The sequence below is a fragment of the Acipenser ruthenus genome, chromosome 7, assembly GCF_902713425.1.
Source record: "Acipenser ruthenus chromosome 7, fAciRut3.2 maternal haplotype, whole genome shotgun sequence".
Lineage (NCBI taxonomy): Eukaryota > Metazoa > Chordata > Actinopteri > Acipenseriformes > Acipenseridae > Acipenser > Acipenser ruthenus.
In genome coordinates, this window is record NC_081195.1 from 26,609,466 (window position 1) to 26,622,817 (window position 13,352).

Genomic DNA, 13,352 nt, shown 5'->3' on the forward strand with positions numbered 1-13,352 from the left:
TGTTGCTGTGATTGTGCGTGCTCATGTTGCTGTGATTGTTTGTGTACGTTCTCATGTTGCTGTGATTGTGCGTGCTCATGTTGCTGTGATTGTTTGTGTACGTTCTCATGTTGCTGTGATTGTACATTCTCATGTTGCTGTGATTCCCGCTCCTCACTCTGCTCGGGTTGCGCAGGTCATGACGAGTGGATGCGAGACGGTGGACATGACGCTGCGGCGGAACGGACTGGGCCAGCTGGGCTTCCACGTGAAGTTCGACGGCACGGTGGCCGAGGTGGAGGAGTACGGGTTCGCCTGGCAGGCAGGGCTGAGGCAGGGCAGCCGATTGGTGGAGATCTGCAAGGTCGCCGTGGTGACGCTGACACACGACCAGATGATCGACCTCCTGAGGACCTCCGTCACCGTCAAGGTGGTGATCATCCCGCCCCTTGACGACGGCGCGCCACGCAGGTAGCTTTGGGGTTTACTAGTCAATTACTGATTTGTTCGGGATAACCCTTACAAAAGTTTACCACGATAAATTTCTATGGAAATTCTGTAGTTCTCTCATGCTTGGCCCTTGGTTATACTATGCATACTGTAGTTTATTGTGGTTTGCCTTTTTTATGTGCCTTACACTGCTTATCTGCTTTACAATGCTTGCACTGTGCTTTATTACACTTTGCTATGCTGTTACTAGGGTAAACTTCATAAGGGAAGCCAATTGAAATATTATTATTTATTTCTTAGCAGACGCCCTTATCCAAGACGACTTACAATTGTTACGAGATATCACATTATACATTATTTCACATTATACAGATATCACATTATTTTACATACAATTAACCATTTACACAGTTGGGTTTTTACTGGAGCAATCTTGGTAAAGTACCTTGCTCAAGGGTACAACAGCAGTGTCCCCCACTGGGGATTGAACCCACAACCCTCCGGTCAAGAGTCCAGGGCCCTAACCACCACTCCACACATATATCAAAAATTTAAAACTAGCACACTGTGTTTGCATCTGTGCAGATTCTGTATTATTTATGGTTTCAATGGGAGAAAATTATACCCAGTACAATATTACATAATGTATTGTTATTGTTTTTAGATATTCGTGTTGTATTTATTTTACTGCCATCACATTTCCAAGTGTTAAAAATTTCAATTTTTACCTTATCATTGTGAAATATGTAAATGTCAAATATAGGTCAGCTGTAGTGTTTATACTGTGGGATGTGTGCAGTGTCAGGTTATTTCTCTAATATTTATTCAACATCTTTTCCATACACACATGCATATTGTGCACATGTACTGTTGTCTCCCAAATAAATGTTGGAGCGCAGGTGTGCAGAACTGTCCCCCTGAGGCTTGCTTCCCTCATCCTTGAAAAGCAGGCTCCAGTGTTAGCTCCAGTTAAGTGTACTCAGTGTCAGAAGCCAAACTGGGATTCAAACCCAGACAGTTCCCACTTGACCACACACATCATGACCAGCTAGAGCAGTGACACCTCTTTTCTATTCTTTTTTTAAAAAATCTGTATGATAAATGTGATACTCATACTTGCAAAAGATGAGTAAATTGTTACTGATGAACACGACTTACTGATGGAATCCATTGGTCAAAAACCACCATCCATGTCATTGTTTCCAGGAAGGATACCAGGTCTCTTAGTAGAACTCCAGCAGAGAGTCCATCATACATCAGCTGTTAGAGATACACCCAGGCTACAGGCCCCCTGTGGTACACCCAGGCTACAGGCCCCCTGTGGTACACCCAGGCTACAGGTCCCCTGTGATACACCCAGGCCACAGGTCCCCTGTGATACACCCAGGCCGCAGGCCCCCTGTGATACACCCAGGCCGCAGGCCCCCTGTGATACACCGAGGCCGCAGGCCCCCTGTGATACACCCAGGCCGCAGGCCCCCTGTGATACACCCAGGCCGCAGGCCCCCTGTGATACACCCAGGCCGCAGGCCCCCTGTGATACACCCAGGCCGCAGGCCCCCTGTGATACACCCAGGCCGCAGGCCCCCTGTGATACACCCAGGCCGCAGGCCCCCTGTGATACACCCAGGCCGCAGGCCCCCTGTGATACACCGAGGCCGCAGGCCCCCTGTGATACACCCAGGCCGCAGGCCCCCTGTGATACACCCAGGCCGCAGGCCCCCTGTGATACACCCAGGCCGCAGGCCCCCTGTGATACACCCAGGCCGCAGGCCCCCTGTGATACACCCAGGCCACAGGCCCCCTGTGATACACCCAGGCCGCAGGCCCCCTGTGATACACCCAGGCCGCAGGCCCCCTTTGATACACCCAGGCCGCAGGCCCCCTGTGATACACCCAGGCCGCAGGCCCCCTGTGATACACCCAGGCCACAGGCCCCCGGTGATACACCCAGGCCGCAGGCCCCCTGTGATACACCCAGGCCGCAGGCCCCCTATGATACACCCAGGCCGCAGGCCCCCTGTGATACACCCAGGAAGCAGGCTCTGGGAAGCTCAGGCAGAGCAGTGACCTGTGGTGCCGTTGGAGGGGAATTCAAGCCCTGGTTTGAGTATTCACTCAATGGGCTTGGTGGTACATTGGTGGTTAATAATAGGCAGATACATTTTGTAGTGTTTGACCGGGTTCTTTATTGGAAAACCATGAAACCTGTTAATTATACAACAGCTGTCCAGTGTCAACAATAGGAAAGTGTCCGGTTGATTGACACCCATTTCAGCAGCTCGTCTCAAGCAAAGAACACACTGGAAATAATCGCATTTATTAGCAAAGCCCCTGCAACCCGTCGAGTCAGCTCAGTAATAAATACAATATACTAAAAGGCGAGTGTTTCTAATAAACAAACAGCAGAGCTCAAGAAGATTGGAATGCTATCCGAAATATCCTCGGAGGAAAAGGTTTAGATTCTCACACTTAACGACTGAAGAATGATCACAGCGCTTTGAGCTGAAATGGTTGCAAGCAGCTTAGCTCTTTAGGAGTCTTGCATGTTTTGCAAAATCTGCCGGAACAGATTGAGCCTGAAGAAGTGCTTCTTAAAGATTTCATGTTCTAGGAGTGTTTTGAGGTGGTGAGCTGTTGTTTTGTCATGAACACGCCTTCTTCTTGAATGTAGAGGACATGTTGGAACATTTCTGAGGTGTGAGCTATGAGTGTAAGTAGCAGCAACAAGCGAGAGCGCATTTTATTTCAGAGGTGGATGCAGTAAATATGCTCTGTTTTGCTGTCAGATGCTGTAGCGTGGTTCTGCAAGTGTCTGGCTTTAGTGATACAACAGTGCGATCTCCAGTTATAGTAGCATTAATAATGGATTAGCAGCTGCTTATAAAAGGTTTGTTTGCAATATGCTGCATGCGTACTATATATATATATATATATATATATATATATATATATATATATATATATATATATATATATATATATATATGTGTGTGTGTTTTCGAATGGTATTGCGATTTAGTGTTTTGCAATAACAGCATGTGTTACTGTATCACTGGATGAAGATGGAATTTAAGAGAGCTCTGTTTCTGAAATGTGGCAAAGATTTAATAATAAAACCCAAGTGTTTTTTTTTTTTTCTGTGATTTTCCATTGCCTGGACTGCATGTGCAAGACCTCCTGGTGCGATTGTGCTATTGTCTGTCTTCATTGGCAGTGCAAGCAACGCTAATGTAGTTCAGTGAAGAAGTAGGCCAGTGTTGTAGTGTGTGTTCATACCAGTTTGTCAAGCAAGGTACCAAGATTTAAGAAAATAAAAAGTGTGAAATGTTTCACTAAGCGAGGTGTGAAAAGGCAATGGCTGAAAGCATTCTTATCGGAAGTTGTAGAAAATTGTTATTTAATGGATCTGCTGTCAAGTGAAAGTTACCCTCGATTTAGACCCCAAATAGTTTCTTTATTTTAGATCAACCAGCTGCTAGGAACTGGACGAGCACTGATGGGTTCCTTCTAAATGTACTCCTTCTCTCAGAAAGGATTTCCAGACTCTGGTTGGCTTATGATGTCTACAATGCTGCAGAACCACTCCTCTGAATTTGATGGAGCTTTGCATGGATATTTGTTACAAGGAGTTATTCCACCGCCAGAGAAAGCAGGACATGAGGACCCACACTGCACCTGATCTGCTGTAGGATAAATCTCGGAGACTGCTTGTCCAATTTCATGCTAAGCTAGTCTGCTCCACGTGCTGTTGCTGTAGGTCATTGTGGCTTCCTTTTTCTGACACCTGTCCTGGATCATGTATGACCCTGGAAGTTGTTTTGAAACTCCATTGCGTGCTGCATTATAATCAAGTTACGAGAATATTAGTCTGGTGATGTAGAGCATGACATTTTTGTCTGCACCCTTGGGCTGCATTGTCCAAAACAGTAAAGGGCAGTTTTAATGAAGAATGGTAGAAGAGCTATTTGTTTTTTAAATCACCATTTATTAGATTCAAGGCATGTCTGAAAAAAATGCTTTGAGCTGCAGGTTTTTTTTAACCCAAAACTATGCATAGTGAGCTGTTGTGTATCCTGGTTCAGTGGTAACCTCTGTATGATGATTATAATGATGAGGTGTTCTTTTTGTAACTACAATTATTTTTTGTTTGTATAGTCTTTAAGGTTCAGAAAAAGTTCAATGCAGGATTCTATAACAGTCTAAGACTCACTTGAGATGTAAGGCGGCACAGGGCTGCCTCAGGGTTGCCTTTTATCATATGTGAACGCTCCAAAAAAGATCCAGGATCAGCCTAGATTTAGGTCACCGGCCTTTGCATATCTATATGCATGCAAAGCACTTTTTGTAGCTCAGTAGCAGGGATCATAGGAATCCGTTTGCTGTGGAATAACAAGGAAAAACGCGGATTTTCTATGATGTCAGAGGTTTTTTTGTTTGGGGAGGGGCAAAAAACATGCAAGGCTTTTTTTTTGTTTGTTTGGTAATAACCAAATCAATACACGTATAATATATAAACATTAACACAGGCAACTTGGCTTTAAATTTTCATAAACATACCTGACTAATAAAACTGCTTCCAGTATTCAAGTTCAATGTTGAATGAGGCTTCAGTTTACTTCAGTATCCAGAGCTGTTCAAAGATGCAGAAAACAAGAACAATCACCCCTAAAGATCATGTCTAGGAGTTTGGCAAGGATGAATTTCACGTCGATGGTAATGTGCTGTTTTGTACTTCATGCAGCAAGGCTGTAGATTACACTCGCAGGCACACCATTGTAGAACACATGGGAAGCGCTAAACATACACTGAATGAAAGGAAACCACAGCAAACTTGGAAATCTATGCTGTGTTCAACGCCAGCATCTCACAACAATCTGGGAACTATTTGTAATATTTGAAGTAAAAAACAAAAAACGTAAGTTTGTTTGTTTTATTGATTAATGGCGCTGGTAAGCTTGTAACTTGCTTAGAATTTGAAAGTGTAATAATTAGTATTTTCACTGTAATATTTCAATGCCTTGTATTATTATTGTTAATGTTGTTCTACTGGCGATAGAGCCGTGGTTTGTTATGTATCGTGCATGTTGTTGAGCAAAGTGTATTTGATATATGACGGTGTATTGCTGTATTTAGATGAGGGTGAGGGTTTTGTTATAGCCATATGTTCAGTAATCTTCTAAGAGAAGGGGTGATGCTAATGTTCAGTCTTTACTGGTAATGGTTAGGGACTAGAGAATAGTAAGGACAATGATAATAATAACTAGTAAACGACAGAATGGTTTAACGATCGTGTTTATTCATGCAGGAAATTCGTATAAATGAGAAGAAACATGTAATACATGAATGTTTATTGTAAATGGAATGAATGTTAAATAATTTTTGTATAAAATGATTCCAGGTGTAACCGGTTATTGAATAATGAATTCATTATTATGTTTCCAGTCGTATTAAGTGGTCAGTCGTGAGCTTGTCTTGTGAACGTCAGTCCTTGTACGTACAGCCTGTTAGTCATTTGCAATCTGACTGAAGTACCCGTTTCGAAAATAAATATTCATACCTGTATACATTAGCAAGTTGTTGTTTCCTGCGTACCTCTGTGTTCTTGAGAGAATAATGTGCTTGTGGGTGGGGGTAAGCTCGGGCCGTCACCCCTTTACACACCATATTATTTTATTTCAATATATACCATTGAAAAATATATATATGTTAATAAGAAACATAATCTGCTACAAATCAATGATTACTGTATATCTCGGTAGCTCTTCCATTCTGAGTGCAGGCTATCGTTCCGTTAAAAAAAAAAAAAAAAAAAAAAAAAAAAACATTCACCACATTTTAGGCCTGCTTTTCAGTCACACATGTGAACACGCAAAAACGCCTCAAACTGCGGGGTTGCAGACCTAAATATTCAGCAGGCCCTGAGGCGGCCCTGCGCCAGCACAGTAGTGTAAACGGGGTCTAACTGTTAAAGTGAGCATGGATGGCTGTACAGTCTAGCAGTAAGAATGAACTGGTTTATACATAACTACCTTCAAGCACAGCCTGCTGTAGCAATACGAGTAACCATGGTTACGTGTGCAGCCTTCAAAAATGGCCTAGAATGGAAGCAGGAGAGATCCACATCCTAGCACAGGACAGACACTCCACTTACCAGCCCATAACAAGCATGTGCAATACATATTTACTGTATGCAACTGGCAAACTGGATTTCAGTTAAATTGTACATCTAAAGAATATTTTCCATGTAATCAGTTTCACGACAGCTGTGTGTTCGTGTTCTGTTCCATGCCGTTGATTTCCAGAGAATCTCAATATTCGATAAGAACCACACCAGCTTCACATGCTCTCCACACCCCAGCGTGGTGACACGATACAGCACTGAAGCCTGGACTCCCCTTAATACAATCCGAGTACAGTACGCAGTTTAATTTTCTGACTTGCACATCAAAAAACAGGGACAGTGAATTAATAAAGGGCTCTTATACAGTTAAATATAATGCTTGTATTGTACTATCAACATGGCCTAACTGTGTATTATTGAGTTGTTAAAGCACTGTAGTATGGCATAATAAACTTTACGCTTGTGTACAGTCGTAAGGTATTGTTAGGTAGCCACTGAAGTTCACACAACTGTTAGTGGGGCTCCCGATCTTGATAGCAGTAAGAATCACATTCGGTTCAGTGTAACACTAAGCCCAGGTCTCAGAGATGTCGTGTGTTCCAGGGGCTTCTCTGAAGAGTATGAGATGAAGACAATGGAGCAGAAGCCTGAGCCGGAGAGCGTGCCCGCTGGGTACAGGGTGGCCTACCGAAGCCCTGCCTGGCAGTGGTCAAGCCCCTCCTCCCAGAATGCCTTGCAGCCCCAGAGATGGGCGTCGCCGGGGAGGCCACAGCAGCCCATGGGCCGGCCGCAGAAGCCAGGGGCACCGATTCCATACAGAGAACCACAGCCAGTGCAGAGCAAACGGTAAGCAGTGTGGTGCAGCTGGTTAATGCACCAGCCTTTCACCTCTGTCACAAGTGAAGTAAGGGTTATAATCTCAATTTAGCCCATCCCACACTTCAGCACTACTGGCACAGATCAACTTCATATACCATCTCAAACATTCCAAGGATTGTATGGGCATAGGAACTGAACTGCTCCCTCACCCCCCCTAAGAGAAAGGGTGCTCCCTCCAGTACAGGGCAGGCTTGAGGCATCGAGACTGAACTACTCCCTCCCTCACCCCCTCTTTTTCAGCGCTCTTTTTTTCTTTACTCACTCAGTCTTTTCCAGATCAGTGGGGGGCATGTGGCGCAGTGGGTACCTCAGAACAGCATGGCAGGGAGCAGGGTTATGTATTTTAATGTATTAGCATTGTTTTTTACTGTTTGTATTTAATGTACTATGCCCTGTATCTCACTGTATTTAATGTATTATGCATTGTTCCTCACTGTCTTGTAAAGCGCTTTGTGATGGTGGTCCACTATGAAGGTGCTATATAAAATAAAGAATGATTATTAAGGTCAGGTTTGTTGAGGGGCATTGGAGATTCTACAGTGATAAAGGATGTAGTCATTTCAGCTTTACAATGCTGAAGCATGTTTTTACTTTGAAAAACTGGAAGAATAAATCCTGTTTGTCTGGTTTACCCTTCAGCAGTTCTGGGATTATACTCTTCTTGCAATAACCAAGTTTCATGGGGTTTTGTTGCATACTTTTGTGTAATTCTGCCTCTTGGCTGATGTCTCTTATATTGTGATGCAAAAATACAACTAATTAAATTTTGTAATCCAACATTCTTGCTTTGAATTTTAAAATACTGTTTTGGAACTTCAGAACTCTCAGTCTGCTAAGTGTTGGCAGTGCTTTGTGAAACTGGCCCCAGAGTTATGCTGTGCATTGTATTGTGAATGTATTGTATACCTTTTCTACCTGAAGATATTTGTGTCCAATCTGGTAACTGACTGACTTGTCTTTTCAGGCCTGTGAGTTTCCCTGAAACCCCCTATAGCAACACATCCCCAGGAGGGGGCGACAGAGGGCAGCCCTACAGGAACACCTCGGGTAGCTTCTCGACCCCGGGCTCCAGCGCAGGGGCGGCGCTCACCCGCTACAAACAGTCCTCCGACAGGTGTGCCTTTAGATAGTATCTGCATCGCAAAGAGACTCCATTGTGTTAGGAATGCATTTCCACTGATTCATCAAACCCTATGTCGTTTTTGTTTCAACCAAGTTACAATGGAATGTGTCACAATTGAAGCCATCCATGCATCTTGCAAATAAGAGACTTAAATAACTGTGTCCGAGTATCAGACCATGTTACTGCAACATCGTCCCAGCATTTGCAGTGTCTTGCAAAAACTAGCTGGCGTGACCTACTACTGTTTAATGTATATGCTTGAAAATGAACCATGTTTGTACTTATTGTGTATCTTTTAGAAAATAGACAGTAGGAGGCACTTCTTTACACAGAAGATGCTGAATCACTGAGATCTTTTAAGACCCAACTGAGATCAATCAGCTACTAGGAAGTGGACGAGCATTGATGGGCCACATGGCCTACTCTAGTTTGTAAAGTTTATTCTGATGTTATTAAACAGTGTGCAATTTAATGAACCCCTTTATATTCATATTTATGAGAACTTGGGAAGTGTTACCAATATTTATTACCCCAGCAGTACATGACAGTTTTATATAAGTGATAGAAAAGTTGCAGTAAAGTCTTCATGCCAGGACTATGTATTGTCAGAGCTCCACACTGGTGCACTAGTACAGTATTGGTGCATCGGAGTCCCTTTCAGATGGCATTTTGCAGGCATATCATGGTCTGGTGATGCCTTAGTAGTGCCAGTGCTCCTTGTGGTGAATCCTGATATTTGCATTGCACTGTGTCTCAGTGCCACACAACACATTCACTGTCAACATGCTTGTGAAACTCATACAGAACAGCCACTACAGTACACTTACAACACACTGTATTAAACTTGCTACACTAATTAGAGTAGTATTAATGTAACAGATTGTATTTGCGATGTCCCGGTATTTTACTGTGTGCGTTTGTGTGCATTCCTATTATTTTGCACAAGATTGCTCTGAGCATAATCAGACCGGTTAGTCAATACAGCTTACCCGCCATCAGTGCAAGTTCAGTCTCGCCTCCCCTTTGTGCTCCTACATGTGTATGTAAAAAAAAAAACTTAGTATTGCAATGGCATACTATTTAGCATATACAATTTAAAACAGGTTGCTCTGCTTTTCCACTTATGACCTGTGCTGTTATTGTCTGTAACATAACTAGCGTTGTCTGTCTCAAAAAGAATCTCTACAAGGGAACAGTGATCAGCTATTCTGCTCAGGGGCACTGTCAAGTCCTTTCTATTGATTTTGACCACCCTTTCTCTTAGGGGCGAGGGAGCACTTCACTTCAGTTTCGGTAATTGGCCCAACTGGCTATTTTTCAGCTACCGAAATAATGTTTCATATAACAAGCCCCCCAGAGGTGAAAGGTCAGTGAACAAGGCTGTCCAAGCAATGGCTCTTGAGCTAAAAACAACTCACTCAGCTCCACAGTAGAAAGAATGGCTCTTTGGTAAAGTGCAGTATCAAATTCAAGTGTTTGAAAAGCCTATAAAGGCTTTAAGGGTTGTCTTTGGCAGAAGCCTGTCAAAATGCAGCAGCATGGAAGTGTTTAAACATGGTTAATGGGCACCAATATACATATTTTAAAAATAAATAATTATGGCTGCAACTAAGTCAGCATTTAGGTTTAGTAAACAACCTTATTTTATGTTAGTCTTTCTTTATATATATATATATATAGTTTTATCTCTTTTAACCAAAAAGACTAGTGCATTGACAGAAAGGATGTTAAATATGATTCTAATAACATACTATATATTTTACGAGCCTGCAGATGCATAAAAAATGATTTCATGCCTCAGTTGTTTTGGTTTTGGAGGTCTCCGGGCTTGTTTATATCCAGATCAAATATCCTGTCCTTTAAGCCCATCCTCTTATCTCTGCTCCCCAATGGAAGATCATATTGAATTAGAGAGAGGTTTTTGTAGCTCTTCTGTACGCAAAGAGAATTTTCTCATGAATTTGTTTTTCTCCAGATTTTTTTTGGCTTTTATTTAAATATGTAGTGGAGTAAACACTATTTAATACTTTAATAAAGGCTGCTGTCACTTTCAGTAAACGGTAAAGTCTGCATGGCAATTTGTGAAACCTATTTTTTTCAACATCTTTCCCTTGCATGACTCTTTTGAATGCAGCACTACAGATAGTTCTGAAAGCATATATGGAATCTGTGACCTAAAAAAAAACATTGCTGCAGATTATGTTCTTGCAGATTATTTTCTCAAACACAGAACATGCTTTTCAATGGCATTACATACAAAGACATTTACAAACGAGAAGGAGGCAATTTGAAAGCGTACCCTCTATCTTTAGTAAATCTAATTGAAGCCTAACTCTTTAGGCGATTGCTAATTCATGTTTAAGAAACGCTGTTGATTTGCATATTAATGGTGCACCACTCAACTCATTTATCATATTTGTGAAGCACCTCTGTTTCAAGACAGACTCCAGTCTGAATCTGCATGTATTAAAAATGTAGGCTTCATTCTTAAAGGTGCTTTCAGCTGAGTTTTTAGTACCAGTATTTTCGCTTTCATGTTTTTGATTATTGTGTTTGACTTAATCCAGCTGCTTTCTAGCAATCCCCATCTGAAATGTACCCCCTATAGACAAAACAATATAATGCAAGACAACACAATGCAATATTCACAGGCCTAGTTTGGGGCTGGCTTCTATACAGAGCCAGGGTCCACTCACCCTGTCACAAGCATGTAGTCCTGCAAGGTTAATTCATCTATTACCATTAGGAATGGTGATCGTCTGATATTCTAAACATCGCTGGTGTATTTGACTGAGTGTCTTGTTTTGTGTGTGTCTGCAGGTACGGCACACCGCAGCGACCTCTGATCGGCTACGAGCAGCAAGTCAGCCATGAAGTGATGTCAAGTGGAGACTCGTCATCCGGCTTTACCAGCCAGGAGAGCACCATGGAGAGGACTAAACCAGGTACAGTGCAGGCAGGGCTCCACAGACTCACGAAGAGCACTAAACCAGGCACAGTGCAGGCAGGGCTCCACAGACTCACGAAGAGCACTAAACCAGGCACAGTGCAGGCAGGGCTCCACAGACTCACGAAGAGCACTAAACCAGGCACAGTGCAGGCAGGGCTCCACAGACTCATGAAGAGCACTAAACCAGGTACAGTGCAGGCAGGGCTCCACAGACTCACGAAGAGCACTAAACCAGGTACAGTGCAGGCAGGGCTCCACAGACTCATGAAGAGCACTAAACCAGGCACAGTGCAGGCAGGGCTCCACAGACTCATGAAGAGCACTAAACCAGGTACAGTGCAGGCAGGGCTCCACAGACTCACGAAGAGCACTAAACCAGGTACAGTGCAGGCAGGGCTCCACAGACTCATGAAGAGCACTAAACCAGGCACAGTGCAGGCAGGGCTCCACAGACTCATGAAGAGCACTAAACCAGGTACAGTGCAGGCAGGGCTCCACAGACTCATGAAGAGCACTAAACCAGGTACAGTGCAGGCAGGGCTCAACACACTCATGAAGAGCACTGAACCAGGCACAGTGCAGGCAGGGCTCCACAGACTCATGAAGAGCACTAAACCAGGCACAGTGCAGGCAGGGCTCCACAGACTCATGAAGAGCACTAAACCAGGCACAGTGCAGGCAGGGCTCCACAAACTCATGAAGAGAACTAAACCAGGCACAGTGCAGGCAGGGTTCCACAGACTCATGAAGAGCACTAAACCAGGCGCAGTGCAGGCAGGGCTCCACAGACTCATGAAGAGCACTAAACCGGGCACAGTGCAGGCAGGGCTCCACAGACTCATGAAGAGTACTAAACCAGGCACAGTGCGGGCAGGGCTCCACAGACTCATGAAGAGAACTAAATTATATTTCAGTGCTCATGACTTTACATTCCAGTGGGGAAAAGTGGTTTGCTAACAAGGGACGTGCCTCAATGGGCCAAATGGCCTTTTCTCGTTCTCAAACTTTTCTTATGCTGAGTGGCAATGGGACAGCTGCTGTGCTAGACCGGCATTTATTTTTTAAAAGTAATATAACACAACATTTTAGCAGTGCACGTCCATTTCCTGATCGAACATGGGAAAGGTAGTAATCGATCAATGCATTGAGAACATTTTAGTATTGCAAAAGAACAAGTAAACTTGTTTCAAAAGCCTTCAAATGTTATTAGATTCTATGCTGTTGCAAGAAAAACAGAATACTCTTGTAATCTTCATGCTCATGTGTATGAATGTACACATATATTCTTGAAATACAAGCCTTCCTACTTCATAATTCTTTCCTATCTTCAGCTTTTGTAAAGACACCACTGGCTTTTAAGTTGGTTCAAGGTTCAAACCAATAACAGAAGAATTTTAATTTTTTTTAAAGATCATAAAAATGAAAATACAAGAAAAACAAACCCTTGCTGATATAAACCTCACAAAGTTGTACAATGTTCAGTGGGAGAAACAAGCTGCTTTACCCCAATGATGTAGTCGTCATTGATGTATAGATATGATATATTTAAATCAAACAGTATTATGTGAAATTAAAGGTACTATTGCCAGGCTTTAAAAATATTATTATTATTATTATTATTATTATTATTATTGTTATTATTATTATTATTATTTGTTCATAGTAACTCTGTAAAGCTCTGTGATAGGACCATGACCTGGTAAAGTCACGGCTGTGTGGTGTGCAGGGTCATGCAGTCAGGGGAGTCCAGGTTCACATGCTGGCTGTGCAAAGTCTCGCATTGGTTCTGGTGCTGTAGCTGGTTAGGGAGGCAAAACATCCAGGGACTGTTTCTCCTTATCGGACAC

General features: G+C 43.0%; 1 protein-coding gene across 1 annotated transcript in view; it reads left to right on the forward strand.

Annotated features, from left to right (window-relative positions):
• Positions 1-13,352, forward strand: part of LOC117415563 (signal-induced proliferation-associated 1-like protein 3) — a 125,335-nt gene that overhangs the window by 80,089 nt on the left and 31,894 nt on the right. Inside the window, 4 exon segments of the mRNA XM_059026718.1 lie at positions 176-450; positions 7,157-7,399; positions 8,397-8,546; positions 11,376-11,500. Of these exon segments, the coding sequence (XP_058882701.1) occupies positions 176-450; positions 7,157-7,399; positions 8,397-8,546; positions 11,376-11,500 (793 nt within the window).